We start from the raw sequence: 15,179 nt of genomic DNA on the forward strand, positions 1-15,179 counted from the left end.
ACTGCTCTCTGGGGGTGACAGAAGTGTTGCTCTCTGGAACTTTTAGGACAGTGACAATCATCACAACCCATCCCCCTCCACCCTTTAGCCCTAGGACGTCATTTGCCAATCACGCTATATTCTAATCCATGGTGAAGATTTTGTCTTTGCTTGAGTTTTGCATTGTTTTGGGTCCTCTCTAATTCTCCAACTTACACTTTTTAAAGGACTCCCATGCAAATTATGTTTACAATTGTATAGAATCATATGAACCATCAGATGAGAGGCTAAATTAAATAAATTTGATAATACATAGGATTTTTCTAGCAACAACAGGTTATAACAAGTACAGTTATTACAGTATTGTTACAAAAAAAGGCTACATCCTAGCCAAAAATCCTACGTGTTAATTTCACACCCAGAACAATAAAATTCAATACCAAGGAAATATTTATTTCTTTGATATATATTTTAAATGTACTTCATTTTTATTATTTAAAATTAGATTCTGGGGAATTCCCTGGCGGTCCAGTGGTTTGGACTCGGCACTGTCACTGCCGTGGACCAGATTCAATCCCTGGTCAGGGAACTAAGATCCCACAAGCTGCACAGCACAGCCAAAAAAAAAAAAATTAGGTTCTGTAAAAAAATAATTTTCTTTTCTTTTCACAAAGACAAAACAATAACATTTTAAAGAAAACAGAAAGAACACAATCACTGACACAATTCTTATGTATGTATACGTATAGCTGATTCACTTCATTGTACAGCAGAAACTAACACAATATTGTAAAGCAACTGTACTCCAATAAAAAAGAAAAAAGTGAATAATAAAAGTACGAAGACAGAAAAGTTAAACTGAAAAAAAAAAAAAAGACTAATGAGTACCTGACATCGTTTCCTATCAATGGGTGGCAGAATTCCGGACCGAGGAAAGGACCGGGCACTCGTGCAAGCCAGCCAGCTGCTAAGGCTGACGGAGTGCTTCGGTGTCACTTTAGATCTTCGGTGTGTTAAAGGCTTTGCCTGCTGTAACCGCAACTCCCATGGATCAGGATCTTTTCTGAAAGGTGAGTTGTATATACCTGGAATCTAAAGAAGAACAACATCATTTTGATTTTTATCCTTCATTTTCACATAAAATAAAGGGAAGATAAAGTTGTACCATACAAATTTTCATATGTTTAAGGACTATGTCAAACTACAACTCTAGTTCTTAACTAGAGGTGGACTTTAGATTAGTCTAAGGACATTGCAAAATACACTTTGTCTCCAGACCAACAATTTCAGAATGATTCATGGTTGAAGACTAAACATGTTAAAAACGACTAATAGAAACTATAGTTTCTATCTGCTACACATGGCATATTTGATATAATTGTATTTGAGAAAAAAATAACAGGACCTTAAGGCATTCATTTTGTATTCTAACCATTAACTATGTATATGTATACTTAACCAGCTCTGTAAGTCATACATTCACTCACACAAACTCAAATATATAATGCTTGAACCAGTTTCAGGTACAAAGTATGAACTTAATAAATATTTGATTATTTGAAAGATTATTCATTATACAACCTAATTAATGGCCGCCATTTTAAGTTCTTTACTTTAAAATAATAAACTGGTATATGTATATATATATTATATATAAACATACATGTGTGTATATATATGTGTGTGTATATATATGTATACAATCATTCAAAATAACATCCTGTATTTAATGAGTTGCATTCACATGGTTAGGTGCATTATTTCTATATCATCACATTACCCTTGCTGTCTATCACTGACCTTGTCACACACTGCACCAAAATAGTCTAGACTTATTTAACACAGTGCCTGCTATGCAATGGAGGTTCAATAGATGTATGCAGGATAAATGTTAAATTCAAGTTTAGCATATTCCACTTTCTGAAAATTCAATGACGTTTGAATATACAAACTGCTTAGAACTATATTTTTACTCCTTTCCTATATACAAATGCATATTCATGAAGAAAAGCTATATTTTAAACGATAGGATGACTTGTTCAGTTGCTCTGTAGACATTCTAGACTAATGTAAAGAATGTATCCATTAAACCTATCTGGTTTTTCCTAAAAATGTGCTTTTCTCTCATGCCACCATCATATCCATAAATATTTCTGGTTGTTATATTTACCTCTTGGAATAAGCAAGTCCAAAGTATTATGACTGCCTACGGTAGTTGTCTTTGAAAAACTATCCTAGGAAATTTTATATTTCTAGCCTAACTCCTCAGTAAGTATAAACCTCTATCAAATACCAACTCAGGCTAGATTCCGTGTCCTATCCCCAATGCTTCCTTAATAGCCTGGGGACAACTCTATCACAGTACTTATTACATTGTTTTGAAATTATCTTTGTGTGTGTCCATCTTCCCTAAGCAAGCCGCTGGAGCACAGGGACTGTATTTTAGGTATTTTTGCATCTCCAGGGCCTAGCAAAGTGCTTAACACATAGTAGACACTCAAAAAATGAATGCTAAATGCTTATGTAGAAGAACAATGTACTGTTCAGAAAGGTCCATAAAGTCTCTATTTTACTCTTACTTTCTCGAGCCGCATAAATATTTTAGTAAAATGTTTGAGTTTATTTCAACATCTGATTGACTTCCTTCAAAGTTATAGATTATATCCTTTTCATCTTTCTTAACACTTCAGGTTTAATTTGCTTTTGAATACATTGTGATGTAGAACTAAATTATCACAGACCCACTGAGTCATCTCCAACTCAAATTTTTCCTATGCTAAGGAAAAAGTTAATGTAAATATATTTACCTATTTAAATTTTTTCTTGAATTGGCTCTTCTTTGAGATTTTTTTCCCTATACAATTTACATAAGATAAAAGTATTGGAAACATTATAGGCATTGTATAAGCCATTTTTAATGGCATGTTAACATTCTCTTACTATAATACTAAATACAGAACAAGGTGGACATGTAAACAGATATTTTTAATGATGTTAATATAAGAAAATTAATACACATGTATTCAAAATAGCTTTTGGTGGACAGTAGTTTTTAAGTGGATGGTAATTTTTAAGATGATTTTTAGGGTGATTTTCTAAGATGAGACTATATCAATTGTAATGAGAAAAAAACAATAAGTATTATACTAAAAAGACTATTCTGACATAAAATAGAACTAAATCTATATAGTCTATGAAAGAGATATAAGAGAATACCATTCTGTTTAGTGATGACCTAATTAACTGAAGTCTGTTAGTTTATCATTTCCATAATCTTACAGATTAAAATGGTAAAATGCATACAATATAACTAGATTATAATTTACCATTTAAAAATATCTATCTACCTGAATAACTGCTACCAGCTATTAACTTTACCCCCATTAGAAATCTTCCTTGATCTCCTTCACATTTGCATGCACATGTATACATAGGCTAGATGGGAAATGCAAATAGATCAGTAGACATGATAGCTTTCTTAAATTATATTTTGCAACCTATATGGAGACCTCCTCATGTGTATTCTCTTTGCAATTTAAATCATATATAGATAGAAAATATATTTTAATTGAATGGAAAATGTATCATTTAAAATCTTCAAGGTGTCAGTATTTTAGAAATTAATTTAATACATTTGGCTAACTTTTGTCAATGAAAACGGTCCAGCCCCCCTCAATCCCTACAGCAAGCAGAGACCCTATCTACTTATATTAATATAGTATCCATTTAATTATTATTTCTTTAAGTTAACACAACAACCCGAACTATTGTCTCAATTGCTATATTTCATTAATTTGTAAGCCACTTTGTGAATAATGGTTTGCTATGGATTTTTTAAAAAGTATTACTATGAGTCACAGAAGACAAAGTTACTCCTTGGGGACTATGACATATTTTTCCGTTTTCACATTTTTCACAACTTAGAAGGGCTAATGCCAGGCTAGCTTTGGGGACTTCATTTTCAGCAATAATTTTCTAGAGTGACCAACACTATGGGGAAATCTGTGCTAACTGTTTAAAAAAAAAAAAAAAAAAAGAAGCCTACAACTGAGTTATTTGCAGTACTGTCATGCTAACATTCAACTCAATAAGACCCAAGAAATCTCAGGAGAGAACTCTGCTAATAGCTTCTCACTGACCTCCCTATATCAGGCCCGGCTGCTGACTGGTGGCCCAGTGGTGAATACAGCAAATGAGGTGTGAAAGCACTGATTTTTTTTAAAGGCTATGATTCTGACTCGTCAAAATGAAAGGAAAAAAAAAAAAAAAAGGCAATGAGTTATATAATAGATATATATTTTTCTTGAATTTCCCCCCTTCAGACCTTCCATCATGGGAACTTAAGCATGACCTAGAATATTAATTATGCCAGGTTGAACAGCGAGCAAATGTACCATTTGTTACCCGGTCACCCTTAGCATTACATTAATATTTTGAACCATTCCATATTTCTAACAATCTATCATATCAGTTGGCTCTTTTCTTCTTAGTTTTTATTCTTCTACTGAAGTATTCTAAGGGAAAGTACTTTAAAAAATGCAGTTGACTTGAAAACAAATGGATATACTTGTTATATTTGGAGCATCTACTGCTGTAATTCATGAAGAATGTTTTTATGGTCATTTTCCACTCATACACTGACCTTTATTTTGTAACTGCCTGCGGGAAGCCATAGTCTAATTTTTTCTCTTCTCTTTGTTATTGAGGTTTACTTTTAAAACGAGTTTCTGTAAAATAAAAAGAATTTGAAACAGGACCAGGTACACCTATAATTCCCATAGCACGATTATTAGTGCTTCAATTTCAGATTTTATCAGATTAGAAACAGTAATTTCTCATGATTTCAAAGTAACTGCTTATTCCAGGAATGAAGAACTCTACAGGGTAGGTGGGAGAATTCAAGTTTTACTTTTGCAAATGACAATTACACAGCAAACAGGAGTCACTGATTGCCACAAAAAGAAACAAAATTAAAAAGTATTTTCTTCATATACACATTACTATATATAAAATAGGTGAACAACGAGGAACTACTGTATAGCACAGGGAACTATACTCAATTTAAAAAAAAATTTTTTTATTGAAGTATAGTTGATTTACAATGTTGTGTTAGTTTCAGGTGTACAGCAAAGTGATTCAGTTATATATATATATATATATATATATATATATATATATATATATATTCTTTTTCAGATAATTTTCCCTCATAAGTTATTATAAAATATTGAGTATCTTTCCCTTCAATATCTTGTAATAACCTATAATGGAAAATAATATGTATAACTGAATCACTTTGTTGTACACTTGAAACTAATACAACATTGTAAATTTTACTATACTTCAATTAAAAATAAGATTTTAAAAAAGTATTTTCTTGCCCCATGAACCAGATTTTGTGAATATCATGAGAGATGAACAATTCTAAATGGAGGGCTGTCTAAAATATGTTTGAGTTCTAAGTTTTAGTAAAAAATGCTTTTAAAATATAAGACACTACGCAAGCACAGAAGAGTAGTAAAGGTCTCTAATAACTAGAAAAGTGGAAGTGGGCCAGGGAACTGCGAATGAAATATTTGCCGGGGTGGGGACTGCTGAATCAACACTGACCAATGCTCTTCATCATAATTATCGGGATACTAGTGCCAGGGGATTTATAAAAATCCCACTCAGCAAATAATTGCCCTGCCGTTAGGAGACAGAGTGTTAACACACTGTCACAGGCCAGCGTTTAGTAAGATAGTCTACATTCAATTACTCTTGCTGAGAACTAAAAGGAAACATGGTCATTTCTCAGATACAGACAACAGTCATGTTAACTCTCAGATACAGCGCCCCAGAAGGAATAAAAATTTCATGGAAACATTAGGGATTCACAAAGGATACATTTGGTATGGTTCTTATCTATCTAAGGCAAGAGTTTTTTTTTTTTTTAACTACAAATGCTTTTTCTCGTCTTTCACTCCATTAAGAAATAAAATGTTTAAATGTCTTCAGTCAAATTATAGAGGGGGTACGTTAAATGCAGACCCCCAGATATAGCCAGCTTTATTAGGTTAACAAATGATTTTTATAAATCATTCGGATATCCTCATCATTATTATATGTTAAAATATTCTCATCAAATGTTGATCAAAATGAAGAAATTTAAATAAGATACCATTCTCTATATATTAATTTAATTCAATAAATATTGAGCATCTACTAACTTAGAAACACTTTGCTGGATCTAAGGTGGGTACAGAGATAAATAAAAAGTGACCACTCCCATCAAGCCGTTCTCGGAGGGGGCGTGGGGAGAATGATTTTATGACTGACAATAACACAACCAGCCTGTAGTAAGTGTCCTCTAATAACTGTTTAAAAGAAGTACACACCAAAGGTTATAGTAAAGATATATACCCTTTAGAAAAGTCTGTGGAAAAAGTATCTGAATTTGTTCTAAAGATGGGTAGAATTTTGGCAATAAAAAAAGGAAGAAAGGTAGTCCAGGCTAAGGGAAGGGTAAAAGCAAAGACATATTTGTGGGAAAACATAGGCCACTGTTCAGTGAACATCACTTTGGCCAGTTTAAGCATGAAGCTATAGTCAGAAATGAGCTTGTGAAGATAAATTGAGGCCAAATTCTAGAAGGTTGCAAGACGGCACTTAATTCTACATATGATGTGGATCTGTTGATTTTCACATTCTCCTTTAGAACGTAAAAGTCTGAAGCAGGCCCTACTGGTGCACGAAGCGTATAGAAACAGACCCAGTGGAAACCTAGGCAAAAAACACAGTTGAAAGAGACAGAGCAAGCATCTGAACCAGACTCTGATATAGCAGGGGTATTGGAATTATCAGACCAGGAATTTAAAATAACAATGATTAATAAGTTAAGGCATCTAACAGATAAAGTAGACAGCATGCAAGAATGGATGGGCAATGACAGCAGAGATATGAAAATTCTAAGCAGGAATCAAAAAGAAATGTCAGAGATCAAAAACACTGTAACAGAAATGAAGAATGCCTTTGATGGATTTATTTGTAGACCAGACATGGCTGAGGAAAGGATATATCAACAGAAACTTCCAAAATGGAAAAGCAAAGCAAAGCAAAAGAAGTCTGACAAAAATGTAACAGAATGTCCTAGAATAGTGGGACAACTACAGAAGGTCTACCATACACATAATGGGAAAACCAGGAGGAGAAGGAAGAAAGAAAGGAATAGGAGAATTATTTGAAGTAACAGTGACTGAGGATTCCCCCCAAATTAATGTCAGGCACCAAATCACAGATCCAAGAAGCTCCGAGAACACCAAGCAGGATAAACGCCAAAAAACAAAACAAAGCAAAACAAAATGAAAAAAACCCTACTCCTAGGTATATCATATTCAAACTTAAAGAAATCCAAGATAAAAAATCTTGTAAGAAGCAGAGGGGATAAACACCTCACTTATAAAGAAGCAAAGATAAGAATTACATCCAAGAATTACTTTTCCTCAGAAACCATACAAGCAAGATGAGAGTAGGATGTAATTATACCACCCAGATTGAACCCTCATATAAACTATGGACTTTGGGTGGTAATGATGTGGGAGGGGTGCAGACAGTACAGTCGTCCCTTGGCATCCTCAGGGGATTGGTTCCAAGATCCCCCCCCACCAAACCCGCAGATACCAGAATCCGAGGATGCTCAAATCCCTTATAGAAAATGGCGTAGTATTTGCATATAATCTTCACACACACCCCAATACTTTAAATCATCTCTAGATTACTTATAATACCTAACGCAATGTAAATGCTGTGTAAACAGATGCCTATGCACAACAAATTCAAGTTTTGCTTTTTCGAACTTTCTGGGTTTTTTTTCTTTGAATATTTGAATCCATGGTTGGTTGAATCCACGGATGCAGAATCTGAGGATATGGAGGACTGACTTTATATGGCAACTTCCTGCTCAAGTTTGCTGTGAACCTAACATTACTCCGAAAAAAAGCCTATCTTAAAAAAGTTAAACACATGTTTAACATATAACACAACAATCCCATTCCTGGGAATTGATACAAGAGAGATGAAAATATATGTCCACACAAAGACTTGCATGCAAATGTTTATAGCGGCATTATTCACAGATGCCAAAAATTCGATGTAATCCAAATGTTTATCAACAGGTTAATAAATTAACAGAATGTAGTTACCCATAGAGTGGAACATTATTCAACAATAAAAAGAAATGAGATACATATACTATAACATGGAAGAATCTCAAAAACATTATGCTAAATAAAAGAAGTTAGATGCAATACCACATATTGCATAATTCCATTTATATAAACTGTCCAGAAAAGGCAAATCTAGATAAAGAAATGTACAGAGGCATGAGGTACATGGAAATCTCTAGACCTTCCACTCCAGTTTGCTGCGAACCTAAAACTACCCTAAAACAAGCTTCAAACTTAGATTTAGTCCCCCTCCATCTGCTCTGCTTTGAACTCCTCTTACCCTCTACAGGGAAGCCAGAGTAATAACTACAAATAAAAAAATTGTTTTGGTCCCTAAAGGACTATAAATGGGGACTTCCCTGGCCGTCCGGTGGTTAAGACTTCACCTTCCAATGCATGGGGTGTGGGTTTGATCCCTGGTCTGGGGAGATAAGATCCCACATGCCTCATGGCCAAAAAACCAAAACATAAAATAGAAGCAATATTGTAACAAATTCAATAAACACTTTAAAAAGGTCCACATCAAAAAAAATCTTAAGAAGAAAAAGATTATAAATCGCTTTTCAATGCACCTAAGAAAACCTAACAAGTTCTTAACAAAGTCCTTTGTCCTGTTCCAATCTCATTTAAGCCACTCTAACCATCCGTCACTACACACCATCCACATTGGCTTTCTTTCATTTCCTCAAAACATGCCAGGCTCTTCCATGACTCAAATTCATCAAAAATGTTGTTTCCATCTGCTTACTTGCCTGGCCAAATTATACGCATCCTTAAAACTTCACATTAAATATCACTCCTTTAGAAAGACCTTTTGTGACCCCATACACATTGTCCTACTATATTATTTCTCCCAAAGTTCCCTGTTCATTTTCTTCATGGCACTTATCACTTTAAATTATTCACATATATGACTATTTGTTCTTTAATGTCTATCTCTCCAACTAGCTCCATCAGGGTAAGAATAACGCCCATTTTCCTGATGTTTATATACTTAAGTTTGTAGTTCTCAACTCTGGCTACACATTAAGTTCATTTGGGCAACTTGAAAACTACTATGTCCAAGCTCCACTCTAGATCAACTCAGGTGGAATCTTTGAAGCATGTGTCTAGGCATTATCTTAGTTTTGTTTTTAAAGAAGAGCTGAGAACCCTGATTTATTACCCATCTCAATACCTGGCTCAGAGTAGACAATCAATCCATGTTTATCTGAATAAGTGATATAAGACCAGAAGGCTGTAAAAGGAAGCAAAGCCTGTTTATTCAGAAGTAAGAAGAAAGACCAGTGGAAATAGAAGAATGACATAGACAGGGAGTATTTTATAGAAACAGAATCAAAAGACATGGATAATAGGTTAATCAAGATATAAGGCACACTACCAAATGTAAACTAGATAGCTAGTGGGAAGCAGCTGCATAGCACAGGGAGATCAGCTCGGTGCTTTGTGTCCACCTAGAGGGGTGGGATAGGGAGGGTGGGAGGGAGACGCAAGAGGGAGGGCATATGGGGATATATGTATATGTAGAGCTGATTCACTTTGTTATACAGCAGAAACTAACACATCATTGTAAAGCAATTGTACTCCAATAAAGATGTTTTTAAAAAAAAGAAGAAGAAGAAGAAGAAGAATATAAGGGAGTGTGGAGTTACAGAAAATCTTGCCTTTAGAACCCCAGCAAGAGTTTGCAAGAAGAGCAGTTAAGTGGGAATATTCATCTCTGTTTGGGGGATGTTAGGACTGAGCTTCCCACAAAGCTTTCAGGTTGAAAGGTCCAGTGTGGCGTTGTCGGAGCAGTCTGGAACTTAGGAAAGAGGTCATAGCTAGCAACCGGAGTGTTTTCTGAATGAAAATGGCTGAAGGTGTGAAAATGGATGGAGTCACTGAAGGGGAGAATAGAGACTGAGGGACTTTTTTCCAAGAAGTCTTAGTGATGTGTACATAGGAAGTAAGTGGGAGAAGGGAAGCTCATGAAGTGAAGGGCAATGGAAAGAGCGAACAGCGGGGTGGCGGTGGGGGGCAGGACATCAGGGAGAAGGTGGTTTCATGGAGGAGGTCACCGGGGTCAGATGTCAGGGAGGGTGGAACAGCATGAGTACAGACACTGTACACCTGGAATGGTAATTAGAGGGTGACAGGTGACCTCTGCAGAAGCAGATTCTGTTCTTGTGGCAGAAATCATATTGTAATCCACTGAACGTGAGGAAGAAAAAAGAAGTGGAGGCTGGTTTGAGGCTTCCAAAATATAGCAATATCATGATGACTCAAAAAATCTTGGGACTGAAAGAATATCTTGTTTTTTTTTCCCCAGTCAGGATTTCCCTTTAACCATATTGCATTTTGAAAGAATTTCTGAGAAAGATTTCTTGTAAAAGATTTTCTGGGAAATCTTCCCCATTAAACAATTCCTTTCTCTCTTTATCTGTAAATGTCAGGTCAGTCTTTTACTGATCCCTGCAAGAACTGGATGCAAGTGGCTTGTTTTCCCACTTAGGTAATTTCTCTAGACCTTCTCCTTTCCCCAACCTGCAGCAAACCCCATCTACCCACCACCAGTGTGGCTTCCTTTACCTTCTCTTTTGACTGCTACCTTAGCAGTCTCTCCAGCTTTGGCTTTGCTTTCTGTCTTTCCATTTGAGTCACAGCCTTGATAGTTTATAAATAATTATAAAATACTGAAATTAGTGTTGACATGGAGAGATAGCCATCCTGGAAGTAGACCATTCTGTGGGCGTAAGATGTCTGGTGTTTGAGCCGGATCATGAAAGAGGAGAAGGGATTTGTTTGGTGTGTAAAGTGAGGAAAGACATTCCCAGAAAACAACAAGACAATGTACAAAGGAACAGAAACTTAAATAACTTTGATATTTAAAAAAACTATATATGCCCTCATATGATAGAGTAAACAAGATACACAAGCATTATTGAAGAAAAGTGAGAAGAAATGACCAAAGAGTGGGAGGAAAAGCTGACTATAGTGTCACTAAGGCCAAAGAAGGTTACAAGATCACTGGTGTGGTGAGCCGTGTGCAAACCTCTGAGAGGTCACATGAATTTATAATTCGGAGATTCCTGGGTGACCCGATCAAGAGTTATTCTCAGAAGAGCAGTGGAAGTGGAAACTCCATTCACAGTGATCTGAAAACTGCCTATTGTGATTCCTCTGATATACAATTTCCCTACATTCTGAACTGGCTCATTATACACACAAATGAAGCCTGCATCCCCTAAGGAAAATAGAAGAAACATAGTGAAGGATGTTTTTATGACCACCATCACCCTAGAAACCTTCCATTATACACCTGTTTTCTACTCCCTCTGGAAACCTAGTGTTTTTCCTTGCTTGGTTCTTCTACAGATGATTTGATTTGAAAATGATTCCATAGTTTGGGTTTAAAAGATGACTTCCAAGACAATTAGTTGCTAAAAGAAAAATACTTGGCATTATAGAAACAGGCAAGTAAATGAAAATTTTCTTTTGTTAAAGAAAATATACCAGTGGAATGGAGCATTTGTCACACTTTATTCCCAGTGTTCTATGGGGCTCTGCAAAAAACTGCTATCCCACGAGTCTTTGAAGAAGGATTTTTTTAAGCAAACAAGAGAAAGTCATTTTAAATTTTATCAAAGTATAGGACTGACTGCCTCATGGGCATGGAATGCTATGTTGCCTTAATCTGGTTGGCTACAATCTTGTGTCCATAGCCTAAAGACCACCTCATTTTCAGATCACTGTGCTCTCGTGTAGTTTTGTTCTGAAGACCTGTGGCTTCTTGTATGGAAACTATTAATTAGTACCTATTAGGTACAGATTATACCTGCCACTTTGTGACAATTGAACTGGGTGATTAGGATTTTTTTACTTTTCTGTATGTTATCTCCAATAAAAATTTTATTTTAACTTTTTTAGGTTATCTTTTTTGCTTTCCTATTTTGCTCTGGTCTCCTCGATGGTAGGGAGCCTGGAAAATCCCATCCAATATGCTTTACAACCCTACTATCTTTTATTACTACTTAAACTGTAAGCCCCTCCAGTGGTAACATAATTTGGCCACAAAATAATTAGCAGAAAAGTAATTTTTTCAAAAGAAGTTGGCCAATTAATATTTTGATGAAAAAAAACTGATCTGGTCTAAAACGAATAATAGTCGTCTCTACTTTTTTGGGTGTACTACTAGGTTGTTTTACAAGTTTGTATGTGATTTTTTTTTTTTTTTGAAATTTGAGGAAATAGTACTGCCCTTGTTCTTTTTAATCCATAATTCACTTCCAGTCTATAATATCACTGTGCTAACTGAAAAACATAAGCACAGCAACTTAAATTTCCCCATAATAGGAGATAGCTGGATCAAGCAACTATTTGTCTATTTGTTTTTTGGGCAAATTGATTATGCCCAAATAAATTTCTGCTAAATTAATCACAGCTCTCCTTTACATTTTCTGGTATACTCATCCTCAAAACCCTGTTATTCTTCCCAACACTCCTGATTCCCTTGCCTATAATTCTTTCTGCCTTGCCCTGTAGATCCCGTCTCGTCTCCGGTCTATGCTAACCCACTTCCCTATGCCCTCAAGCTTTTCAATAAATACATTCTCTACCTTTTTTATTACAATTGAAGCTGCCTTCTCCTCGAGAGCACCACTTCCTTTGCTGCCTTACTGAGCAAAACATTTCAGTATTTCCCTGTATCACAGTGACCAGGGAGAGATTTGCATCATCTCATTTCTCCAATGTCACTTTCAAACCACTGTCAAATCTACCTTCTTGCAGTCTGAATATCTCTTTTTTGTCCCTCCTTATGTCCCAGACTTGCTGGTCATTCCCCCCATATTCATGATAGCCTTTGGCATGTGGTTCAGGCTTCCCTTCGACTATGTGTTCTGGCATAATTTTAGGTGATTTCATATACAGATGGACAACCATCCCAATAGTTTATCTTCACAGTTCTTTGATTCCTTCACCTTCACTGACCTTCACCCTTACACAGTGTTAGCCATACCCTACAAAAACCTGTCGTCCAGACTTGCTCTGTGTTAAAAATTCAGTAAGCTTAGACACCAATATCTCACCCTCTTAACTTTCTAGTCTACTAGTTCTCACATTCTTATTTCTACTGACCATAAGATTGAGTCCCTAAAGATCTCAAGTCCAGGGATCCCTCAAGTTTTTCCTAATCTATTGTCTCCTTTTTGCCCTCACTTTTTCTCCTACTAATATGAGTCACATGGTTGATTATTTTAATGACTCAAGTCCCTAACATCCACCATCCTGTCATATCTACCTGGCCATGCCCCAAACCAGAATCCATTCAACGGCACAATATAACTTAGTGGTTAATTATTTAAATCTGAATTCCCAACTCTACCTCTTATTTCCTCTGTGATCTTAGCCTATATTACTTAACCTCACAGCAACATGGGTATGTCCTCTGAAATAACAGAACTATCTCATCAGGTCATGTATAAGTTTAAATACATTAATACAGCTAAAGCACTTTGAACAGTGCCTAATACAAAGAAAGCACTCAACAAATGTTAATTTTTTTAAAAGAGGTAGTATCGTGTACTCATTGTGACTATGAGTTCTGGTCTAGACCATCACATACTGACACTGACCTTGGGTCCTTACTGAATCTCTCTGGGCAGCATCAATGAATTGGGGATAACTGTCTGCCTTATAGGGTGGTATATGAGAATTAAGAGAGGTAATTCATGTAAGGGAATCAGAAGAACACTTGGCTCACAGTAAGCCTCCAATGAATGTTAGCTCTTGTTACCATTATTCTGCATGCTTACAAGCTCAGGCTACTGCTAACTGCTGGAATAAATCATATAACCAGGCAGGCTGGAGATACTACATATTTGTGGACTTCAAATCTACCTAATCCCTCCGAGCCCCTAAACAGCCCTCTGCCTATGCTTCTCCTCAGGTTTATTTTAGAAGATCAATCAGGATACTGAAGTCCTCAAACAGTAATTACTTCAACCTCCAACCATGGCTACACAAGTATCCATATACAATCCTACACTTGTTTTATTCCTTCCTTATTTATGAGGCAAAATTCTCCTTCCGTCTCTTTCAGCCTACAACTTTATGCTCGTCATCACATCCTCTCCCACCTTTTCCAGGTCCACGCTTATTTAGTTATTTCATCTCTCCTGTCTTTTCAAGCTTTCTGCTGCAAGTTGCTCTTCTGTGAACAGGTACGAGTTTCTACTTTTATGGAAACCTTCCTGTAACCCTGCTTCCTCATCAAGCCTATAAATCTAATCAGTGGGAGTACATGTGTCCTATTCCTCATGTTTCCAGTGGCCTCTCTCTGCCCTTCACTGTGTCAAGGAACAAGGAGTGAGTTCTCAGCTTGGCACATCAGGAAAGGAGCTGGTCCAGCCTAGTTTAGCCCCTTCCTCCCATTTCCTGAAACTCAGCCTGTCTATGGGAAAGCAAATATCCTTTACTTCCACTTGCCTTAAGATTCACAAGGATGGACTCAGTTTTCCTGCTTTGCTTATGACGGGGAAGAAGATTTAATTATAAAATTAAGCAGAAGCAAGTGTATTATTGCTTCAGATGCAAACTTCCAATGCAGCTCTCATTGCTAATAAAACTAATACTGTTGATCTCCAGCTATCTTTCTCTCAACTTGTTCTGAACTCGGGCAGGGAAAAGTGGGTTTAGATATTGGGCTCTTTATCACCTCTTCCTTCCCAACCACGTTTCCCCCCTGACTATTCCGTAATGGTGCTTTGGCAAACATCGTGCCTCACTTTTGCCGTTAACTATATTGACATCTCAGATAGTGCTGAACATACCAATAAATAAAGCTTCAGTCTTATCATTTGGGACATAACAAGCCCACTTCTTTCATTGACATGAGCATTCATTAATAGAAAGAAACATTACTAGTTAGATCAAGAGTGAGATGTCAAAGATATTTGTGTTCTTATAGCTATCTCTTGATCTCAAATAATATGATCACAAAACAATGTGTAACTC

General features: G+C 36.1%; 1 protein-coding gene across 3 annotated transcripts in view; it reads right to left on the bottom strand.

The window, feature by feature from the left end:
- The window catches only part of SPATA17 (spermatogenesis associated 17), a 199,524-nt gene that overhangs the window by 75,834 nt on the left and 108,511 nt on the right, over positions 1-15,179 (bottom strand). For all 3 annotated transcript variants that reach the window (XM_057556589.1, XM_007173524.2, XM_057556584.1), the window contains one exon: positions 868-1,071. In XM_057556589.1, the coding sequence (XP_057412572.1) occupies positions 868-1,071 (204 nt within the window). The remainder of the gene's footprint in view (positions 1-867; positions 1,072-15,179) is intronic.

Source organism: Balaenoptera acutorostrata, chromosome 1, assembly GCF_949987535.1.
Source record: "Balaenoptera acutorostrata chromosome 1, mBalAcu1.1, whole genome shotgun sequence".
Taxonomy (NCBI): domain Eukaryota; kingdom Metazoa; phylum Chordata; class Mammalia; order Artiodactyla; family Balaenopteridae; genus Balaenoptera; species Balaenoptera acutorostrata.